The 21,213-nt window shown below is 48.0% G+C and overlaps 1 protein-coding gene and 1 pseudogene across 1 annotated transcript; one reads left to right on the top strand and one right to left on the bottom strand.

Moving 5' to 3' along the window:
- Window positions 1-2,334: 2,334 nt before the first annotated feature.
- Window positions 2,335-5,036, bottom strand: LOC101143959 (uncharacterized protein C5orf60). The gene is made up of 4 exons (XM_031006816.3): window positions 4,800-5,036; window positions 4,026-4,083; window positions 3,426-3,486; window positions 2,335-3,206 (listed from the first exon to the last, which is right to left on the bottom strand). The coding sequence occupies exons 1-4, from the start codon at window positions 5,019-5,021 to the stop codon at window positions 2,489-2,491; spliced, it is 1,059 nt and encodes a 352-aa protein (XP_030862676.3). The 5' UTR covers window positions 5,022-5,036; the 3' UTR covers window positions 2,335-2,488.
- Window positions 5,037-9,426: 4,390 nt separating this feature from the next.
- Window positions 9,427-12,276, top strand: LOC115933052 (uncharacterized; annotated as a pseudogene).
- Window positions 12,277-21,213: the final 8,937 nt, after the last annotated feature.

Here is a 21,213-nt window from a genome sequence, read left to right as displayed (position 1 = left end):
ATATGGCAGGGACACAATTATAAAGATTGATCCTGTCACGGGAATGGTTTCAAATCTGACCAACCTCATGGCATACATTGGGAAAGCAATTGTGAAACCCCTTGATTCTTTGGATCTGGACATGCTGTACTGTGACAATGGTTTGTGTGTGACAGAAAATGTAGCTGTGTCTACCAGGAAAGACTGGGGAAATTTCTTCCTGTGGAGTTCTTTATAAAGCAAAAGTGCATGAAACTGTCAGTAATATTGTAGTCTATAAAGGGAAATTGCTCTTAGAGGCTAATATTGCACAATGACTACTTTTTTTGCTTATTTGGAAAAGATCTTTATCTCTTGGAGTATTAAGAAGTCAACATATAATTGCCACCCTATACATTGTGTTCTGGAGTGCCTGATTTATTGAAATCAGTGTGAAACCTATTTTAAATAAAAATCAATTTCAAAACCAAGGCCAGACATGGTGGCTTATGCCTGTAATCCCACACTCTGGGAGGCTGAGGTGGGAGGATCACTTGAGGCCAGGAGTTCAAGACCAGCCTAGGCAACACAATCTCCACCAAAAAAAAAAAAAAAAAAAAAAGCAATTAGCCAGGCATGGTGGCACATACCTGTTGGTCCCAGCTACTCGGGAGACTGACGCAGGAGGATCGTTTGAGCCCAGGAGTTCAAGGCTATGATGAGCCGTGACGTGCCACTGCACTCCAGCCTGGGTGTGAGACCCTGTCTCCAAAAATAAAGAAGTCTGGAAATATTGACAGTATTTTTCTAATAGATTGAACCCACTTGTTAGTTCTTCTGGGGTAAAGGCATAAGTTTACACCCTGGACGTTGGACACATAAATCATCTGCAGCAATGTATGGTGGACGCAGGTGCAGCAATGTATGGTGGACGCAGGTGCAGCAGATGATGGGAACGTTGCTTTAAGGCACATCATGCATTGCAGTTTTGCACAACCTATTGAACTAAGAATTCCTAGTGAGGGGCAGCACATTAAACATGTCATAACAATAAACTATTTATTATGGACAGTAGTCTGTTTTCAGACATTGTGGCTACCCCAAACAACTTTAAGTCAAAAGACATGATCATTTAGTTTAAACCTGTATTAAAAGTCAGTTTAAAAAGGGTACAGTACCCTGCAATGTATTTTCTATATGGAAATCTTTCCTAATTGGTCCATTGTTCTGATGGTTAAACATCTGGTGCACTATAAAAAGAATATAAGCCAGTGGTGTACTAGAGGATCCTCATGACCGTGTTTCATCATTTTGAGATTCAATGACACTGAAGGGAGTAAAACAGAAAATATAATAGGTATAAATTTGTAATTATAAGGAATAGGAGGGAAGTTCTTGTTGGAACAAATTGGCTGCAAGGGCCCTCGTGTTGACTTTGCTCCTTTTGAAGAAAGGAGTGTGATGCTTTCACCCTGAGGGATAATCTGAGAGACTTCACCAGTGACACATGCTTGACAGATGATATTAAAGCAGACTTTAACAAGCCAATGACAATGTGTTACTTATGAGCAGTAAGAAATACACAGTCTAACCAAAGTGCACCCTTTACAAAGTGCTGGGCATATAAGTAGTGAGGCCTTTCATGATTCTAATACACATGTTGACTAAATGGACACTTTCTTCAATTCGGATGATAAGACGCCTCTTCCCAGCAGTTGGAATGGCTGTGTGTCTGTCTCAGGCATACATTCCGTGAGAAACTGTGTAAGATTTCAGTTTATTTGGAGCATCACGTCCTTTTTTAACCCTTTACTGAATATAAAATGAAGCCTGACCTCCTGAGTCTTGGAAAATGTGCATTTCTTAGAATTATTTAAACAATGAATCCTCCGGCTGGACTTGGTGGCTCACGCCTCTAATCCCAGCACTTTGGGAGACCAAGGGGAGTGGATCACCTGCGGCCAGGAGTTCGAGACCAGCCTGGCCAACATGGTGAAACCCCGTCTCTACTAAAAATACAAAAATTAGCCAGCTGTGGTGGTGCATGTCTGTAATCCCAGCTACTCGGGAGGCTGAGGCAGGAGAATCGCTTGAACCCAGGAGGTGGAGGTTGCAGTGAGCCGAGATCGTGCCACTGCACTCCGGCCTGGGTGACAGAGCGAGACTCTGTCTCAAAAAAAAAAAAAAAAAGAAAAGAATCCTTTTAAGTAGTTCATCAGCTTAAGCCATGTTGGCTGAACATTAAGACTTTGTCAAATCCTGGAAACATAGGTAATATCATTTGAAGGTATTAAATTTTAAGGAACAAAATAATATTAAAATTAGGAAGAATTATTTTGCCATAGGATAAAATAGAAATACTGCCATACATTTGACTTATTTGTTTGAAAATCTTTATGTGATTGTTGCTTCATTTTAAAAATCAGACCTCACAAACCTGAGCCAAGTTATGTGCAAAATAATGTGCCAGTTGCACAGCCCTGGAGGCCAGTGTGAGCCCTGCCTCCATGTGCCTGCATGTGGGGTCTCCCTAGAAGGAAGCCTTTGGTAGGTGGGTGGGAAGATTAGGGTGCTCGAATGGGAACTGTGAGGAGGTGCAGTGGCACCAGGCTCTAGCAGCCTCCTGCCTCCAGGAGAGGCCCAGATTGGGATCACTGTGGTGACCAACGCCTCGGATCACTCGAGGGCTAGAAGGCACCCACCAGGTGTGTAGACAGGAGCGCTCAGGGGCCTTGCACATTGGGCATATTATGGCGTCAGTTTTGGAATCAGCCTGCGTGGAGCCGGACCAGGACACCCAGCCAGGATTCCGTCGTCGGGGAGGGGAACGCCCACGTGGCTTGTGTGAAGGGTGCTTCAGGGGATGCAAAGGCTCTGGTGACTGGGAGGAGCTGAGGGATGACAGGTACCCCAAGGATTCTGTGGAGGTGGTCGGGTGTGATAGGGTGCTCGCAGGTGGCCGGTGTGAAGGGTGCTTCAGGGGACACAGAGGCTCTCGTGGCTTGGAGGAGCTCAGGGATGATGGAGACCCAAGGGACTCTACGGAGGTCTTCGGGACTGATGACGGCATGGAGGCCAGAGGAGCCAGGGGAGCCCGTGGGGACACATGGAAGCTGGTGGGAGAAGGTTTCCCACGCGCCCCACGTGGCCGATTGTTCCTAGCAGGTGCTCGTTTGTACACTGGCCCTGGGCGGACTTGGCGTGGAAGGTGATGGGAGCTGCCCTCCCTAGAGAGCTTCTTCAGGTGCCTGCAGGAGACAGGAGGCACAGGCTGCAGCCGGGAGCACTGGGCACCTGTGGACCTCCAGGGCCCCCCTGCTGACTTCACAAAGCTCTGCCTACCCCTGCCCAGGGCTTTAGTGACATCACGGCTGTGATCTCCCCTCCCAGATCAGCCCCAGGCCCTGGGGTGGCATCCTAGGCCCTGGTAGGAAGGAGGACACGGGAGAGAAGGGGAAGAGCCTCACTTTTCCAGCAGGAAAGTGTAGACCTCAAGGTTCTCCAGTTCTTTCAAGAGAATTCTGCAGTCTGGAAAGCAGGAGATGGGTTATGGTGGCGAGGGAGGGAACTGGGACTTATAGGAGGCCGAGTGCGTGTGCCCTTAGGGGAGACCCTGGGATTGGGGATTAGACCCTGGAGCCCCAGCATCCCTGTCCAAGGCCACAGGGCCCCAAGAGTGATAGCCAGGTGCCCGGTGGGCGGCACTTTGTCATCTCCAAAGTGCTTCCTGACACGCCCCATCATGGGGGTCACGACCACCTCCTGGGGAGAGATGACAGGGGCAGTCTCAAAGAGGACTCAGCCATGTTAAACAGCTGCCCACATAGACCTGCATCCCCTCCTGCACGTCCAGGTGGTCACTGGTCCCCTCCTGGGCAACACCCGCTCCCTGGACCCCATGGCTTCATCCCAGCAGGGAATTGGAGATGGATCCTGGGTTCCAACTGCCCTACCAGGAGCTTCCCCATCAGGCCTCTGCAGATGACTTCCTAGGAGACTTGGTGCTTGTTCCTAGGGACAGGTGAAGCTGTCATCTCTGGGGGTTTCTGGGACCCTCAGAGCCTTACCTTTCAAAGTGATATATTTATTTCCAATCCTGAGCCATTCCCCCACTTCATCTTGATCCTGAGAGACAAGAAAGAGTGAGGGTGCAGGCCGGGTCTCAGTCTCCTGTCCCCACAGGTGCAGACCCACAGTGCTCGTGAATGACACACTTTCTCCGCCCAGCTCATGGAGCCCTGTGTGCTTCTCTTTCACTGGTTTCTAAAGTACATAATAACCTTTTCTGGTTTCCTTCTTTGAAAAGCACGGAGGGGTTTTCTATGTGAGGCCTGCCCTGGGCATCCTCAGTCCCTGTTCCGCTGCTTGGGAAACACACTCTTGGGTCTGCAGGTGCCTCTGAGCTGGCAGGGAGGATTCTGCTTCCGAGGAGGCCAGAGGCGACTCCAGTCTCAGGTGGGAGGCTCTCAGGGGCTCAGCACAGCCCCCAGAGCACCTCACACAGAGGCTGGGCCCCGAGGCACCTGCCCAGGAAGGTGGCTGATGAGCCCGGCCTCAGGGCCTGTCCTTCCACAGAGACCTCACCCCTCTCATGACCGGGTCCTCGCCGCTGAGTCCTGGGGTTTGTTTTTGCTCTGATGCCTCCCGTGCACCCCCACAGATGGTCTGGGAGCTTGGGATGGAAATCCTATGCCCACTCCAACCCCTGCCTGCCCTGCTGTCCCTAGAGGGATGATGAGAGTTCCCATCACAGGAGCGCCTCTGGTTGATGTGGAAAAGTGGAAAAGAGAGCAGGAAAAATAGAAGCATTCTCTGCTGGGTGTGGGCTGAGGGCTCCTTACATTCTCGCTGTCCTCCTCTCTGGGAGGCACTGAGGACGGCTCCCTGGGAATGTAGGGGCGTAAGATGATCAGGATCACCAGGCTGAACACAACGAAGAGGACGAAATGGATGATCTGGGGAATGGGGCTGGGGCACAGCTCTGTCTCAATAACACTGTCCAGAGGAAAGAGAATATCCATGTCAACTGCACTGCTGTCCTCAGGCAACTTAGCCCTGGGCATCCCCTCTGGGACTAGTTATTGGGGCCCAGGCCCACATCACAGAGCTGGGGCCTCCCCTCACAAAGGGCTCCTAAGGGTGGGGTGGGCAGTGGGAGGAGGAGGCTAAAGCCCAGCCCCGCCCACCACCACCCACCCCTGCAGTTCCCTCCACCCTCCTGGCCTTCCGGATCCCTCCTTCCCACTCCACCTGCTCAACCTGTCAGAGACAGACCTGGCCCGTTTTCCGTCCTCTCACCCTGGCACACAGATGGTACCTGGTTCACTGGAGATCTCTGCTCAGACTCTCTCAGTTTCACAGTTTTTGAGGATCTGGATTTGTCCCCGAAATTCCTGTTATTTCCAGGGATTATTGCTCCAGGGTCTCCTCTGCCTGCAATTCTAACTTCCCCACACAATATGTTCTTGCCTTGCATCAACTCAGACATAGAGCTTACATTTTTATACTTGTTTATCATTGTGAGTTTTGAATAAATTTTTATAATTTTTGCTTCAATTAATCTTTACTGTCTTCAGCTAGACTTAATCAAAAATTAAATCAATTATTTATTATTAAAATTCATAGGACTAAAAAAGTATAAAAATTGAACTAATTAAACCTTCAAAGAATATTTTTATATATTTGCAATATTTTTGCTTCTAAAATCAATAAAAGTTAAAGTGCATGAGAAATTTTGGAATATTTGGCATACACACACACACATACACACACACACATATACACACATACCCTGTGACAAATCAATTCAGTATTTTCAAATAGAAGAATCAAGCCTTTCTTTCAGTTCAGAAGCTTTCTTTTAGTATTTCTTATAAGGTAGGAGTGCTGGCAGCAAATTTTCTGTCTTTGTTTATTGGGGAATATCTTTATTTTTAAAAGATAGATTTGCGGGACATGGCATTTTTAGTTGACAATTTTTTTCTTTCATTCTTTGACTATGCCATCCCATTGCCTTCCCATCATTGTTTCTTTCTTTCTTTCTTTCTCTCTCTTTCTTTCTTTCTTTCTTTCTTTCTTTCTTTCTTTCTTTCTTTCTCTCTCTCTCTCTCTCTTTCTCTCTTTCTTTCTTTCTTTTTGAGACAGAATCTCCCTCTGTTTGTTGCCCAGGCTGGAGTGCAGTGGTGTGATCTCAGCCCACTGCAAACTCTGCCTCCCAGGTTCAAGCGATTCTCTGGCCTTAGCCTTCAAGTAGCTGGGATTACAGGTGTGCACCAACATGCCTAGCTAATTTTTTCTTTTTTTGAGACGGAGTCTCACTCTGTCACCCAGGCTGGAGTGCAGTGGCAAGATCTTGGCTCACTGCAACCTCCACCTCCCGGGTTCATGCCATTCTCCTGCCTCAGCCTCCCAAGTAGGTGGGACTACAGGCGCCTGCCACCACGCCTGGCTAATCTTTTCTATTTTTAGTAGAGATGGAGTTTCACTGTGTTAGCAAGGATGGTCTTGATCTCCTGACCTCGTGATCTACCCACCTCGGCCTCCCAAAGCTCTGGGATTACAGGCGGGAGCCACCGCGCCTGGTCTAATTTTTGTATTTTTAGTAGAGATGGGGTTTCACCATGTTGGCCAAGCTGGTCTCGAACTCCTGACCTCAGGTATTCCACCTGCCTTGGCCTCTCAAAGTGCTGGGATTACAGGCGTGAGCTGCCGTGCATGGTCTCACCATTGTTTCTGATCAGAAATCAGTGGCTAATTTTATCGTGGTGCTTTTGTACATGAGGAGAAGTTTTTGTCTTACTGTTTTCAATATTTGCTCTTTGTGTTTTGGTAGCTTGACACAAGGTGTGTAGGAGTGGATATATTGGTATTTATTTTACTGAAAGTAAACATTGATTCTATAGATTAATGTTTTATATCAAATTTGGTAAGTTTTCAGCCATTATTTCCATAAATAATTGTTTCTTTCCCCTTTTCTTTCTTTCTGAGACTCTCATTCTACATATGTTGTGCTTGACGTTTCATAAGTCATTTTTCTTTTTCTTTTTTGTTTGAGACAGAGTTTCGCTCTTGTTGCCCAGGATGGAGTGCAATGGCGTGATCTCGGCTCACTGCAACCTCTGCCTCCCAGGTTCAAGCGATTCTCCTGCCTCAGTCTCCTAAGTAGCTGGGATTACAGGCATGCACCTGTAACCTCAGGTGATTTGCCCTCCACGGCCTCCCAAAGTGCTGGGATTACAGGCGTGAGCCACTGTGCCTGGCCCTTTTTAAGTTCTTTTAACATAAGTAACTGCTTAGAAGTCTTTGTTTGCTAAGTCTGACATCTGGGGACACAAAGACAGTTTCCCCCCACACTTGCCTGTTTCTTTTTGTCTTGTAACTTATCATTGAACACTGGATACTTTAGGTTATAGACTCTTCAACTCTGGATTCTGATTCTTTTCTGCTGAGAGTTGTTACTGTTTGTTCGTTTGTTTGTAATCAGCCTGCACTAAATTTGTAAATTCTGTGAGCAGCGTGTAGCCGGAGCCGTCTCTGCTCATTTTTTGTTTGTTTCTTATGCATGGCTTTCCAGGAACCACTCCTTTATCTGCGTGCTTGGTATTCTGCCAACAGTTGTCTGAATTTGTACGCTAACACCTTGAGTCGGTGAGGCTTCCACTGTTGCTGATGGATCTACCCGTGGACTAGGGCGTGCACACAGAGCTCAGGCCATCTGCTTTCCACAGGCATCTCTCCTCGCTGTGTCTTCCTTCACATGAGCTCAGGCACCGTCATCAGTCAGTGATGCTGGGTGGTTTGGGCAGGTTCTGGTCTCTGAGGAGACGAGCAGAGCTACTGGTCCTTCCTGTTTGTTTGCATCAATATCCCTATTTGAAAATTCTCCAAATCATGTGAGTCCCTCTGGTGGTGACAGCAAAGCTGCTGGTTTCATGGTGTTCAACAAATGTGTTTTATATTTAGGTCTATGGGCCGGGAGTGGTGGCTCAGGCCTGTAATCCAAGCACTTTGGGAGACTGAGGTGGGCAGATCACCAGAAGTCAGGAGTTCAAGACCAGCCTGGCCAACATGGTGAAACCCCATCTCTACTAAAAATACAAAATTTAGCCAGGCATGGTGGTGGTCACCTGTAATCCCAGCTACTCAGGGGGCTGAGGCTGGAGAATCGCTTGAACCTGGGAGGCAGAGGTTGCACACAATAAATAAATGATTTAATGCCCATACAATGGAGTGCTGTGCAGCTCTTAAAAAGAATGCCACAAGGATGGTCAACACATACTGTTCTCCTGGATGAGGAGTATTACCATCAGCTCCATTTTTCAGGTGAGAAAACTGAGACTTAGGGAGGCTACATAATTTTCCGAAGGTCACTCCCTACTGAATGTAGGAGCAGGGATCTGACAGCCACCTAATCACACCCTAGAACAGCATTCTCTCCTCCGCTCTCCTCCATGTCCCCCTCTGACTCCTGGGAGACCTCCCCAGCTTGCAGTCCCCAGGGCCCTGGTGTCCATAACCCGAGGAAGGGGAGGGACCCACGAGATCTTGGACTTTCTCACTCTCTGAAAATGAGCAACTGAGAACGAGACTTGACTTTGCTTAGAAGTATAAACAAATGCGACATTTATTGCCTATCAAATATTAGAAGCAGTTCGTCTATTTAACATGTGTGTTAGTATCGGTGTTCCTTTTTATTCAAACTCTCCCTATTGAGCTCAAGAATCAAAGTCAGACAACTTTGTCGATAAATCCCTTCCTCTCTACACCCTTGCTACTCACTGTCTCAAGACCCAAACTCACTGGGACAAGGCGCTGCCCCTCCTGATTCAAGCCTGGTGTCTGCCTCTCACTATGCAAATCAGGAGCCAGACAGCCGCGGAGACGGGCGGCGGTGAGTGCACAGAGCACACGCATGCGTTCGGCTTGCCCCCACCCCGCCCCCATTATCTCTGTGGGTGTGAAGATGAGAAATTTTCACTTTTCCAGTGAGTTACTGTACTGCTTTGACTCTCACAAGCGTGTCGACTTGATGGATTTTTGTAAATATAGCCGTCAGCGGATGTCTCTTGTCCCCATCTCGGGAACCATAACCCAGATTCCCAAAGGGGAGCTTGCCCACGTGGATGGAAACTGAGGCCCTCAGAGAGGCCATCGGCCTTGATCCCTTGCTCCTATTCAAAGATCTCAACATTATTGCAGCCTTCCTTGGGGCAGGCAGACATTCCCGTCTTGAGGAAGCGTCCACTCACATGCCATGGGAACTTTGTAGATTTCACCGTGATGCAAACAGCTCCCCGTGAGGCCCTCAGTGCCCAGGGCCCGTTGTTGGGTGCTTTTGAGGGTGGGAGGTGGAGGGGTTTCCATTTTGCTTGGGGGATCAGCATCACCCTTTCTTTCTCCTTTTCCTCTGGGCTGGTGCTCAGATGGTGAGAGCACTGTGCTGATGAGGTGGGCCCTGGGGTGGAACCCATGGCCCCCTCTGACTCCCAGGAGACCTGGCCAGCTGCAGCGGCCCCCGTGGACCAGCAGAGGGACAAGAGAGGAGCTGACGTGGAGGAGCCGAGGCCCACTGGGGGCTCCTGGAGAGTCCGTCCGCCTGTGGACAGCAGCTCAGGTGTTTAGCTGCTTCCAGAGAGGAAGCACCTCTTCCTAGACTGAGGCATCATTTTGGTAAAAAAAAAAAAAAAAAAAAAAAAAAAAAGTTGATTTTTTTCACCTTGGTGTAAATTTTTGTTTGTAACTATATGTTAGTTGTGACAGTTACCACTATTTGTTTTTCTTTTCTTTTTACGTTTTTGAAATTATTTATAGAGATGGGCTTCTGTTACGTTGCCCAGGCTGGTCTCAGACTCCTGGCCTCAGTGGTCCTTCCACCTTGGCCTCCCGAAGTGCTGGGACTACAGGTGTGAGACGTGGCACCTGGCCTGTTTTTCTTTATTACCACAGATATTATATGGAGCCTTAAAGCCTCCTGGAGTGAGAGCTAGTTCATAACCATGCTGTTTGGAGAGAAGAAAACTACCTGGAATTCTTGTTCTCCAAAGATGTGGAATTATCATCCCAACAGCAGCTGTCCTTCACTCTGTCCGGGGGCCTTCAGGTGTGGTCCATCCATCCCCTCAGTGTTTTCCTCGGTCCTGAGGATGCTCAGGTGTGGCCCATCCACCCCCTCAGTGTTTTCCTCGGTCCTGAGGTCACTCAGGTGTGGCCCATCCACCCACTCAGTGTTTCCCTCTGTCCTGAGGATGCTCAGGTGTGGTCCATCCACCCCCTCAGTGTTTTCCTCTGTCCTGAGGGTGCTCAGGTGTGGCCCATCCACCCCCTCGGTGTTTTCCTCTGTCCTGAGGGTGCTCAGGTGTGGCCCATCCACCCCCTCGGTGTTTTCCTCTGTCCTGAGGGTGCTCAGGTGTGGCCCATCCACCCCCTCGGTGTTTCCCTCTGTCCTGAGGATGCTCAGGTGTGGTCCATCCACCCCCTCGGTGTTTTCCTCTGTCCTGAGGGTGCTCAGGTGTGGCCCATCCATCCCCTCAGTGTTTCCCTCTGTCCTGAGGATGCTCAGGTGTGGCCCATCCATCCTGTCAGTGTTTCCCTCTGTCCTGGGGTCACTCAGGTGTGGTCCATCCACCCCCTCAGTGTTTCCCTCTGTCCTGAGGATGCTCAGGTGTGGCCCATCCATCCCTTCAGAGTTTTCCTCTGTCCTGGGGATGCTCAGCTGTGGCCCTTCCCCTTAGTGTTTTACCTCCCACGTTCTCTATTTTTTGTTTCCAATCTTCCCACACAGGTGGAGAGAGGAGGAGATCCCATTGCCTGTGAGGAGGACACGGCTCCTGGGTGAACCCTGCAGACTGTGAAGTTCAAGTCACAGCTCCTGGGAAGGTCTCTGTGTGTAAAGATTGTGGGGGCGAGATAGATTCAGGGACCACACTCTGCTCTGCTCTATATCTCTGAGTGTCGATCCAGCTGCCTTGTGACCAGGACACTTGGGAGAACCATGGACCCTGCAAGAGGGCAGGTTCGGAGAGTGAGATGAGCACGCTTGAGGGATTAGTGTGTAACTTGAACCACCGCCTTGCAAACTGCGTGAGGGCGTGCAGGTGTGTGTCTGTGTGTGTGTGTGCTGGGAAGATGTTTAGCAGCCTCATGGAGGGGTAACTGACATACAAGAGAACAAGGCCAGGCGTGGTGGCTCACGCCATAATCCCAGAACTTTGGGAGGCCGAGGTGGCTGAATCACCTGAGGTCAGGAGTTCGAGACCAGCCTGACCAACACAGTGAAACCGCACCTCTACTAAAACTACAAAAAATTAGCCAGGCATGGTGGCGGGCACCTGTAATCCCAGCTACTCTGGAGGCTGAGGCAGGAGAATCACTTGAACCCAGGAGGTGGAGGTTGCAGTGAGCCAAGATCGTGCCACTGCACTCCAGCCTGGGCAACAAGAGCGAAACTCCATCTCAAAAAAACCAATTTTTTTTTTGATCAATGTTGACACACGTACGCACCTGCAAAACCATGACCAGGAGCATCACGACTCCCAGAGCTTCCTCGTGATTCTTTGGAATCCCTCCCTACAGCCCCTCCCACCCCACCCCATCCCAAGCAGCCACTGATTTGCTCTGTCACAGTCACTAGATTTGCAATTTCCTTAATACCATTTCTGAGCCCAGGAGGCAAATACTTTCTTTTTATTGGGTAGACCTTTCGTGGCATGTTCAAGCTTTTGAATTCAGAGAGTGAGAGAATGAGAAAGAAAAGGCTGGTCTGGGTCACTCCTGGGAGGCCTGGCCCTAAGCACAGTGTGGCTCACGTGCCCTGGAGCCCCTGTGCACTGGACACCCCTGACTGCCCTGCTGCAAGCTTTATAGCTCCCCCATCACCTTTCCTGGACCAGCTGGTACAATCTCAAACTTTTCACCAATTCTGACATCTAAACAACTAACGCCAGAGACAGGCTCTGTGGGACCAGCAGCTGCGACCTCACCTCCGGTCACTGGAACACTGAGCTGTTAAATGAAAGGTGCGTACCTTTTTTTTTTTTTTTTTTTTTTGAGACAGCGTCTCGCTCTGTCACCCAGGCTGGAGTACAGTGGCACGATCTTGGCTCACCGCAACCTCTGCCTCCCAGGTTCAAGCGATTCTCATGCCTCAGCCTCCTGAGTAGCTGGGATTACAGATGCCTCTCATCATGCCCAGCTAATGTTTGTTGTAGAGACAGGGTATCACCAGTCTCCTGGGACCTCCGCCTCCCGGGATGGTCTCCATCTCCTGACCTCGTGATCCGCCTGCCTCCGTCTCCCAAAGTGCTGGGATTACAGGCCTGAGCCACCACGCCCGGCCAGGTGCATCCTTCTTTCTCCCTTTCCAGGGAGAATGCTCTGCTCTTCTTCCTGCTGGATCCCTCCTCTACCTGCTTCTCTCCCACCTCCTGCAGCCCCCGGAGCCCCGTGGCGATGCAGGCAGACTCATCTGTACCCTCATTCTGTTTGCAGAACCGCATCTCTGGACTGGCTCTGCCCAAGGAGACCACACCTTCTCCATTCCTCTTGCCCTGTCCCCGTGGGGTGCAGGTGGGGCTGGGCCCACGATGGCATCAGGCCCACTCTCTCTAATGCAGGAAGGGTTCAGATGCCGGGAGCCGTGGAGATTGTCCTCATTCTGATCATCTCCCGGCCTAGCAAATGATGATGAAGACAGTTTTCCCACAAGATAGGCATAGCCTCTGGGACAGTGCCTCGTTTATTTTCTAGCACAAAATAGACGTTAGAACAGTGGGGCTTTGTGGGCATGTGGAGATTTGTAAAGCTCCTTAGGAGGCAGGTAAAAATTTCTTCAATAAGACAAAACACTATCCCCAAAGAAAATGATTGATACATTGGATGATAGTAAAATTAAGAATTTTTTCATCAATAAGAGAGTAAAAAGATGGGGCCGGGTGTGGTGGCTCACGCTGTATCCCAGCACTTTGGGAGGCCAAGGCGGGAGGATCACTTGAGGTCAGGAGTTAGAGAACGGCCTGAGCAGCTTAGCAAGACCTCGTCTCTACAAAAAATGAAAAATTGGCTGGGCGTGGTGGTGCATGCCTGTGGTCCCAGATACTTGGGAGGCTGAGGCAGGAGGAACACTTGAGCCTGGGAGGCTGAGGCTGCAGTGAGCCATGATTGTGCCACTGCACTGCAGCCTGGGTGACAGGGCGAGACTGTCTCTTAAAAAAAAGAGGTGGGGGATGGAGGAGGGTGAAAAGATAAATCACATGTAGAGTATAAAGAGAATTCCTGTAAGTTAATAAAAATGCATGCGGGGCTTAATACCTAGGTGATGGGTTGATAAGTGCAGCAAACCACCATGGCACATGTTTACCTGTGTAACAAACCTGCACGTTCTGTACATGTATCCCAGAACTTAAAGTAAAAATTTTTTTTTGAGACGGAGTCTCGCTCTGTCGCCCAGGTGGATTGCAGTGGCGTGATCTCAGCTCATTGGAAGCTCTGCCTCCTGGGTTCACGCCATTCTCCTGCCTCAGCCTCCCGAGTAGCTGGGACTACAGGCACATGCCACCATGCCCAGCTAATTTTTGTATTTTTAGTAGAGACGGGGTTTCGCCGTGTTAGCCAGGATGGTCTTGATCTCCTGATCTCGTGATCCACCTGCCTCGGCCTCCCAAAGTGCTGGGATTACAGGCATGAGCCACCGCGCCTGGCCTAAAGTAAAATAAATTTTTTAAAAAATTAAGAAAAAAGCTGGCAGACCAATAGGACAATGGCTGAAAGAAATGAAGAGGGACACAAAAGGGAAAGAAGAAAGGGAGGGAGGAGGGGGGAGGGAGGAGGGAGGGAGGAGGGAGGAGGGAGGAGGGAGGAAAGGAGGGAGAGGAAAGAGCAAATGAACATCCAAATGGCCAAAAAGCATTTAAAACATGCTCAGCCTCATAAGCCATCAAATTTAAACCACAGTGAGAAATCAATATTACACCTACCAGAATGGCTAAAATTAAAAACACTGTTGATACCAAGTTTGGGCAAGAATGTGGAGTAACTGAAACTTCATATACTATTGGGAATGTAAAATAGCACAACTACTTTGGAAAACCCTTGGGTAATACCTACTAAAGGAGACCACACCTGTGATCCCCACATTCCACTCCTGTGCATAGACCCAAAAGAACTGTGCACTGTGCACGTGTTCACCAAATGACGTGCGACGTGCGCTAGAATGTTTATACCAGCAACCCTTCACAATAGCCCCAACTTCCAACAGGAGAATGGATAAGTACCTCTCAGTATATTTTAGAGTAAAGTTCTTACAGCACTGAAAATGGATTCACAGCCGCCATGCACAGTTGGTGAATCTCAGCAATATAATGTTGAGCAGAAGCAGCCAGACACAAATGAATGCATACGGCACGATTCTGTTTCTGCGAAGCTCTAAAACAGGCCAAAGAAACATCTGGTGAGAAGTCAGGATAGCGATGATCTTAGTGCTCTGGGGGAGGGTGGCTCTGGTATTATTCTATTTCTTGATCTGAGGGCTGGTGTCCCAGATGTATTCACTCTACGATAATTTACCAAGCTGCCCTCTGGGGATTGGTGGCTTCTCTGTATATTACACTTCAATTAAAAAAACATAACACAAACCTAACAATCAAATTCAGAAATGAGTAAGGCCGGGCACGGTGGCTCACGCCTGTAATCCCAGCACTTTGGGAGGCCGAGGCAGGCAGATCACCTGAGGTCAGGAGTTCGAGACCAGCCTGGCCAACATGGTGAAACCCGTCTCTACTAAAACTACAAAAATTAGCCGGGTGTGGTGGTGCGTGCCTGTAATCTCAGCTATTTGGGAGGCTGAAGCAGGAGACTCGCTTAAACCTGGGAGGTGGAAGTTTCAGTGAGCCAAGATCACACCACTGCACTCCAGCCTGGGTGACAGAGTGAGACTCTGTCTTAAAAAAAAAAAAAGGCTGGGGGCGGTGGCTCACGCCTGTAATCCCAGCACGTTGGGAGGCCAAGGCGGGCGGATCACAAGGTCAAGAGATTGAAACCATCCTGGCTAACACGGTGAAACCCCGTTTCTACTAAAAATACAAAAAATTAGCCAGGCGTGGTGGCGGGCGCCTGTAGTACCAGCTACTCAAGAGGCTGAGGCAGGAGAATGGCATGAACCCGGGACGCGGAGCTTGCAGTGAGCCAAGATCATGCCACTGCACTCCAGCCTGGGTGACAGAGCGAGACTCCCTCTCAAAAAAAAAAAAAAAAGAGCAAAGGACTTGAATGGACATTTCTCCATACTCAGCATCACTAATCATTAGGGAGATGGAAATGACAATGAGATTCCACTTCACTCCTACTACATTGACTAGTATCAAAGAAAACCCAGAAAATAACGAATGTTGGTGAGGATGTGGAGAGACTGGAACCCTTGTGCACTGCTGGTGGGAATGTAAAATAGTGCCGCCCCTCTAGAAAACAGTAAAGCAGCTCCTCGGAAATTATACCTAGGGACGCTCCAGCAATTCCACTTCTGGGTTTATATCCCCCAGAAATTGAAAGCAAGGAAATAAAGAGACACTTGCCCATCCCTGTCGATAGCTGTGTTATTCACAATAGATAAAAGGTGGGAGCAACTCAGCCGGGTGCGGTGGCTCCCGCCTGTAATCTCAGCACTTTGGGAGGCTGAGGCAGGCGGATCATGAGGTCAGGAGATCGAGATCATCCTGGCTAACATGGTGAAACCCCGTCTCTAATAAAAATACAAAAAAAATGGCCGGGCGCGGTGGCTCATGCCTGTAATCCCAACACTTCGGGGGGCTGAGGCAGGCAGATCACCTGAGGTCAGGAGTTTGAAACCAGCCTGGCCAGCATGGTGAAACCCTGTCTCTACTAAAAATACAAAAAAATTAGCTGGGCGTGGTGGTGGGAGCCTGTAGTCCAAGCTACTCAGGAGGCTGAGGCAGGAAAATCACTTGAACCTGGAAGGTGGAGGTTGCAGTGAGCTCAGATTGTGCCATTGCATTCCAGCCTGGGCAACAAAAGTGAGACTCCGTCTCAACAGAAAAAAAGCAAAAAAATTAGCCAGGTGTGGGGACACATGCCTGTAATCCCAGCTACTCAGGAGGCTGAGGCAGGAGAATCGCTTGAACCCGGGAGGCAGAGGTTGCAGTGAGCAGAGATCGTGCAACTGCACTCCAGCCTGGGTGACAGAGTGAGACTCTGTCTCAAAAAAAAAAAGAATTCTAGCTTGTTGCTTAGTGTGTGTGTGTATACATATATGCGCGTGCACACATACACACACATATAAAACGGTGTGTTAAAATACATTATTTCATATGAATGCAGGAAAATCATAGTTTTTTTTTTTTTTTTTTTTTTGAGACGGAGTCTCGCTCTGTCACCCAGGCTGGAGTGCAGTGGCACGATCTTGGCTCACTGCAAGCTCCGCGTCCCGGGTTCACGCCATTCTCCTGCCTCAGCCTCCTGAGTAGCTGGGACTACAGGCGCCCCCCACCATGCCCAGATAATTTTTTGTATTTTCAGTGGAGACGGGGTTGCACCGTGTTAGCTGGGATGGTCTCGATTTCCTGACCTGGTGATCCGCCCGCCTCGGCCTCCCAAAGTGCTGGGATTCCAGGCGTCGCCGCGCCCGGCCAGGAAAATCATAATTGTTTTGGTAAACTGATCATTTTGCAAAGCATGTGAATTCAGACCATTACAGGAAGGTATTAACATAAATTAAGAGGGTAAAGGTTAACTCTGCTTTTGTAAATGTGATTTTTTTTTTTAGACTTGCCACAGAATTCTGAAGGAATGCTACTCACTGAATTCATTTTTCCTCTACTTCAAATCGTGCTATTAATATCCATGTGGAAATTGGAGTGTGAAGGGGATAACCAAATCGAGAATGGTAACATTCTGTACTCCCAAATAACTGATATCATTAGTCCTTTAGAGCCATATTCTCAGCCCAAGAAACTCACAAATTACACTGTGAAATTATGAATAAATGAAGAGAAGCAATGTAGGAGATTCTGAAAACTAGCTTTGATACTAGAAAAGCTATCCTAAGTTTAAAATATAAAGAAAAAGTGGACCCTGAAAGGAAAACTTGGTCTTTTTTTTTTTTTTTTTTTTTTGAGACGGAGTCTCGCTCTGTTGCCCAGGCTGGAGTGCAGTGGCGCAGTCTCGGCTCACTGCAAGCTCCACCTCCCAGGTTCACACCATTCTCCTGCCTCAGCCTCCTGTGTAGCTGGGACCACAGGCGCCCGCCACCACGCCTGGCTAATTTTTTGTACTTTTAGTAGAGATGGGGTTTCACCGTGTTAGCCAGGATGGTCTCGATCTCCTGACCTCATGATCTGCCTGCCTCAGCCTCCCAAAGTGTTGGCATTACAGGCGTGAGCCACCATGCCCGACCGAAAACTTAGTCTTTTAAATAATCATTAATAATAATGATAGGCTGGGCGCGGTGGCTCATGCCTGTAATTCTAGAACTTTTGGAGTCGAAGGTGGTCAGATCACTTGAGCCCAGGAGTTCAAGACCAGCTTGGGCAACATAGGGAAACACCATCTCTACAAAAGATAAAAAAAAAAAATTAGCTGGGCATGGTGGTGCATGCCTATAGTCTCAGCCTGAGGAGGCTGAGGCAGGAGGATCAGTTGAGCCCAAGAGGTCGAGGCTGCAGTGAGTGCTGATCTGCTACTGCAGTCCAGCCTGGGTGACAGATTGGGACCTTGTCTCAAAAAAAGGGAGAGGGAGAGGAAGAGGGGAGAAGAAGAGGAAGAGGAAGAAAGAAGAAGGAGGAGGAGGAGGAAGAGGAGGAAGAGGAAGAAGATAAAAGAAGAAAAAGAAGAAGGAGGAAGAGAAGAAGGAGGAGGAGGAAAAGAAGAAGAAAAAGAAAGAAGAAAAGGAAAAGAAGAAAAAAGAAAGAAGAAGGAAGAAGAGGAAGAAGAACAACGACAAGAAGAAGAAGAAATTAATAATAATAATAATAATCATCATCATCATCATCATCATCTGGGCTTACTTCCAGTGTCACTATGGTTCTATTATTCTGGAGAAAATAAGTCTTGTTTCTCATTTACAACAGAATACATACATAAAATAGGCTAGAGCAGACTGGAGAAATTATTTTGAACACCTGGGTCTTAGGCAAAAACATTGTTTGCTAAACTATGTCATTCCTGGAGTCTTGGATGTCGGCGCACCCAGCACTGCGATGCTCTGCACATCGCGTGCGTTTGTGTTTGTAATTCGAACATTGTGTTAGAATGGGCTGACAGTGTCACAGTGGGGGACATCACTGGCTAAGCCTTATTTATTCTGGGAATCTGCCTCTTGGGATCTAAATTTTTACATGTCAGAAACAAATGTTATAGGGAAAATTACACCAGTGGACTTCCGAAAACTAAATGCAATGATCATATTCTGACACACATGTGTCTAGAGGGTGTGCATGTGATCAAGTAGATTCTAGGTACTGCATAACGGTTGCACTTACTCTATTTCACTAACGGCGATTTCCAGACGTATGTTTTGAAGTGTTTAAGAAGCAATTGAGAACTCCAGAGAGCATGCATCAGGACGCTGGAAAATCTACAAGAAACTGGAGCAACTTGTTTTTGAAGAATGCTTCATGTTGACATGGAGCTGTCAACTGTCTTTGTGAAAGTTGCTGTTCTGATTGCTGTATTTTTCTTCATCTTTCCCAATGAGTACAGCAGTTTTATGTCTACGTTGGCTTCTTTCTTTCTTTCTCCTATCAAAAACATTGTAGCTTTATGAGAACTTTATTTTGTCTTGTTATGGTTCTTTACTACACCAAAATAAATGCAGATGATTTTCTATTGACATAGGACATAGGAAGTCTTTTCTACTTATTTATCAAGTAATGTAGATTTACAGTCTATTTTCATGAGGTTCTTTCAGAGGATACTAGTTTTTTTGTTTTTGTTTTTGTTTTTTTTTTTTGAGATAGAGTCTCGCTCTATCGCCCAGGTTGGAGCGCAGTGGCGTGATCGCTGCTCACTGCAAGATCCGCCTCCTGGGTTCACGCCATTCTCTTGCCTCAGCCTCCAGAGTTGCTGGGACTACAGGCACCCGCCACCATACCCGGCTAATTTTTTTTTGTATTTTTAGTAGAGACGGGGCTTCACCATGTTGGCCAGGATGGTCTCGATCTCCTGACCTCGTGATCTGCCCGCCTTGGCCTCCCAAAGTGCTGGGATTACAGGCATGAGCCACCGCGCCCGGCCCAGAGGATACAAGTTTTAACTCTCACACCAAAGCAAAATTTCATCCAATTAATTCATCCAGTCATATTTTTAAATATGTTGGGTTAAGCAAAGATATATTCATAGTTATACAGGCATTTACCCTTCATTGCTTCTTATTATTTTTAATTCCATCTAGATATCACCACATAAAAATTCCATTATCATTAAGAAATAAACACAGAAACATCTGCTAGAAACATTTGAACTCACATAGTTGAACTCTAGTTAATGTTTTGATCCTTGAGTAGTTTGAATATGGAGCATGGAATCAAGCCCTGGACAACTGCTTCTGCAAACTGCTTCTGCACACTGCTTCTGCAAACTGCAAGCAAACTGCTTCTGCAAACTGCTTCTGCACTCTGTTTTTTTTTTTTTTTGAGACGGAGTCCGCTCTGTTGCCCAGGTTGGAGTGCAGTGGCATGATCTCGGCTCGCTACAAGCTCCGCCTCCCGGGTTCACCCCATTCTCCTGCCTCAACCTCCTGAGTAGCTGGGACTGCAGGTGCCTGCCACCACGCCTGGCTAATTTTTTGTATTTTTACTAGAGACAGAGTTTTGCCATGTTGACCAGGCTGGTCTCAAATCCCTGACCTCAGGGGATCTGCCCACCTCGGCCTCCCAATGTGCTGGGATTACAGGCATGAGCCACTGCGCCCAGCCAGGAGAAAGTAAGCTTTTTAAGGTAGGACTGTGCATTTCACTTCCTTGTTTTTACCTAGTGATTTCTTTTCTTTTCTTTTCTTTTCTTTCTTTTTTTTTTTTTTGAGACAAAGTCTCGCTCTTGTCTTCCAGGCTGGAGTGTGATGACGTGATCTCAGCTCACTGCAACCTCTGCCTCCTAGGTTCAAGCGATTCTCCTGCCTCAGCCCCCTGAGTAGCTGGGATTACAGGCACCTGCCACCATGCCCGGCTAGTTTTGGTATTTTTAGTAGGGACGGGGGTCTCACCATGTTGGCCAGGCTGGTCTCGAACTCCTGACCTTAGGTGCTCCACCCACCTCGGCCTCCCAAAGTGCTGGGATTACAGGCATGAGCCACCGTGCCGGGCCACCTACAGTGATTTCTACATAACAGGCTTAGCAAAATATTTCTTAACTGTAACAGACTTTTCCAGACAACACTGACAGGATTATTGCCTTCAGATCCCACATGGACCAGGTAAGATTCTTAGGAAAACCTGGCAAAATCAGTGACAGTGACGGTCGCCCTTCCAAAAAAATTGCACTTAGGGGTTATTTTATAAAAAGTACTGTTGTTTGGCTGGGCGCGGTGGCTCACGCCTGTAATCCCAGCACTTTGGGAGGCTGAGGCAGGCGGATTACGAGGTCAGGAGATCGAGACTATCCTGGCTAACACAGTGAAACCCTGTCTCCACTAAAAAAACACAAAAAAATGGCTAGGCACGGTGGCTCACGTCTGTAATCTCAGCACTTTGGGAGGCCGAGGTGGGTGGATCACGAGGTCAGGAGATCAAGACCATCCTTGCTAACATGGTGAAACCCGGTTTCTACTAAAAATACAAAAAAAAAAAAAATTAAATTAGCCAGGAGTGGTGGCGGGCACCTGCAGTCCCAGCTACTCGAGAGGCTAAGGCAGGAGAATGGTGTGAATCTGGGAGGCGGAGCTTGCAATGAGCCGAGATCGTGCCACCACACTCCAGCCTAAGCGACAGAGCGAGACTCTGTCTCAAAAAAAAAAAAAAAAAAGTACTGTGGTTTGTACCCTTTAAAATGTACTTTGAAATGTTACTGATTAATATATATGTATATATAACGTATATTTATATATGTATAATATATATGTCTATGTATATATGTATATATCTTTTTTTTTTGAGATGGAGACTCACTCTGTCACCCAGGCTGGAGTGCAATGGTGAGATCTCGGCTCACTGCAACCTCCGCCTCTCAGGTTCAAGCAATTCTCTGCCTCAGCCTCCCAAGTAGCTGGGATTACAGGTGACTGCCACCACGCCTGGCTAATTTTTTTTTTTTTTT

This window comes from Gorilla gorilla, chromosome 4 (assembly GCF_029281585.2).
Source record: "Gorilla gorilla gorilla isolate KB3781 chromosome 4, NHGRI_mGorGor1-v2.1_pri, whole genome shotgun sequence".
Taxonomy (NCBI): domain Eukaryota; kingdom Metazoa; phylum Chordata; class Mammalia; order Primates; family Hominidae; genus Gorilla; species Gorilla gorilla.
Note: the sequence above shows the minus strand (reverse complement) of the source record. Positions and strands in the feature narration are given on the sequence as shown.

Bases quoted from the DNA above. Each gene is read 5' to 3' on its own strand.
- LOC101143959 (XM_031006816.3), bottom strand. From the start codon at position 5,021: ATGCCCAGGGCTAAGTTGCCTGAGGACAGCAGTGCAGTTGACATGGAT. The intron at 3,487-4,025 runs GTAAGGCTCTGA...CCTGCTTTCCAG, and splicing joins TAAATATATCACTTTGAAAG to ACTGCAGAATTCTCTTGAAA. The intron at 3,207-3,425 runs GTGAGGCTCTTC...TGTCTCCTGCAG, and splicing joins TACACTTTCCTGCTGGAAAA to GCACCTGAAGAAGCTCTCTA.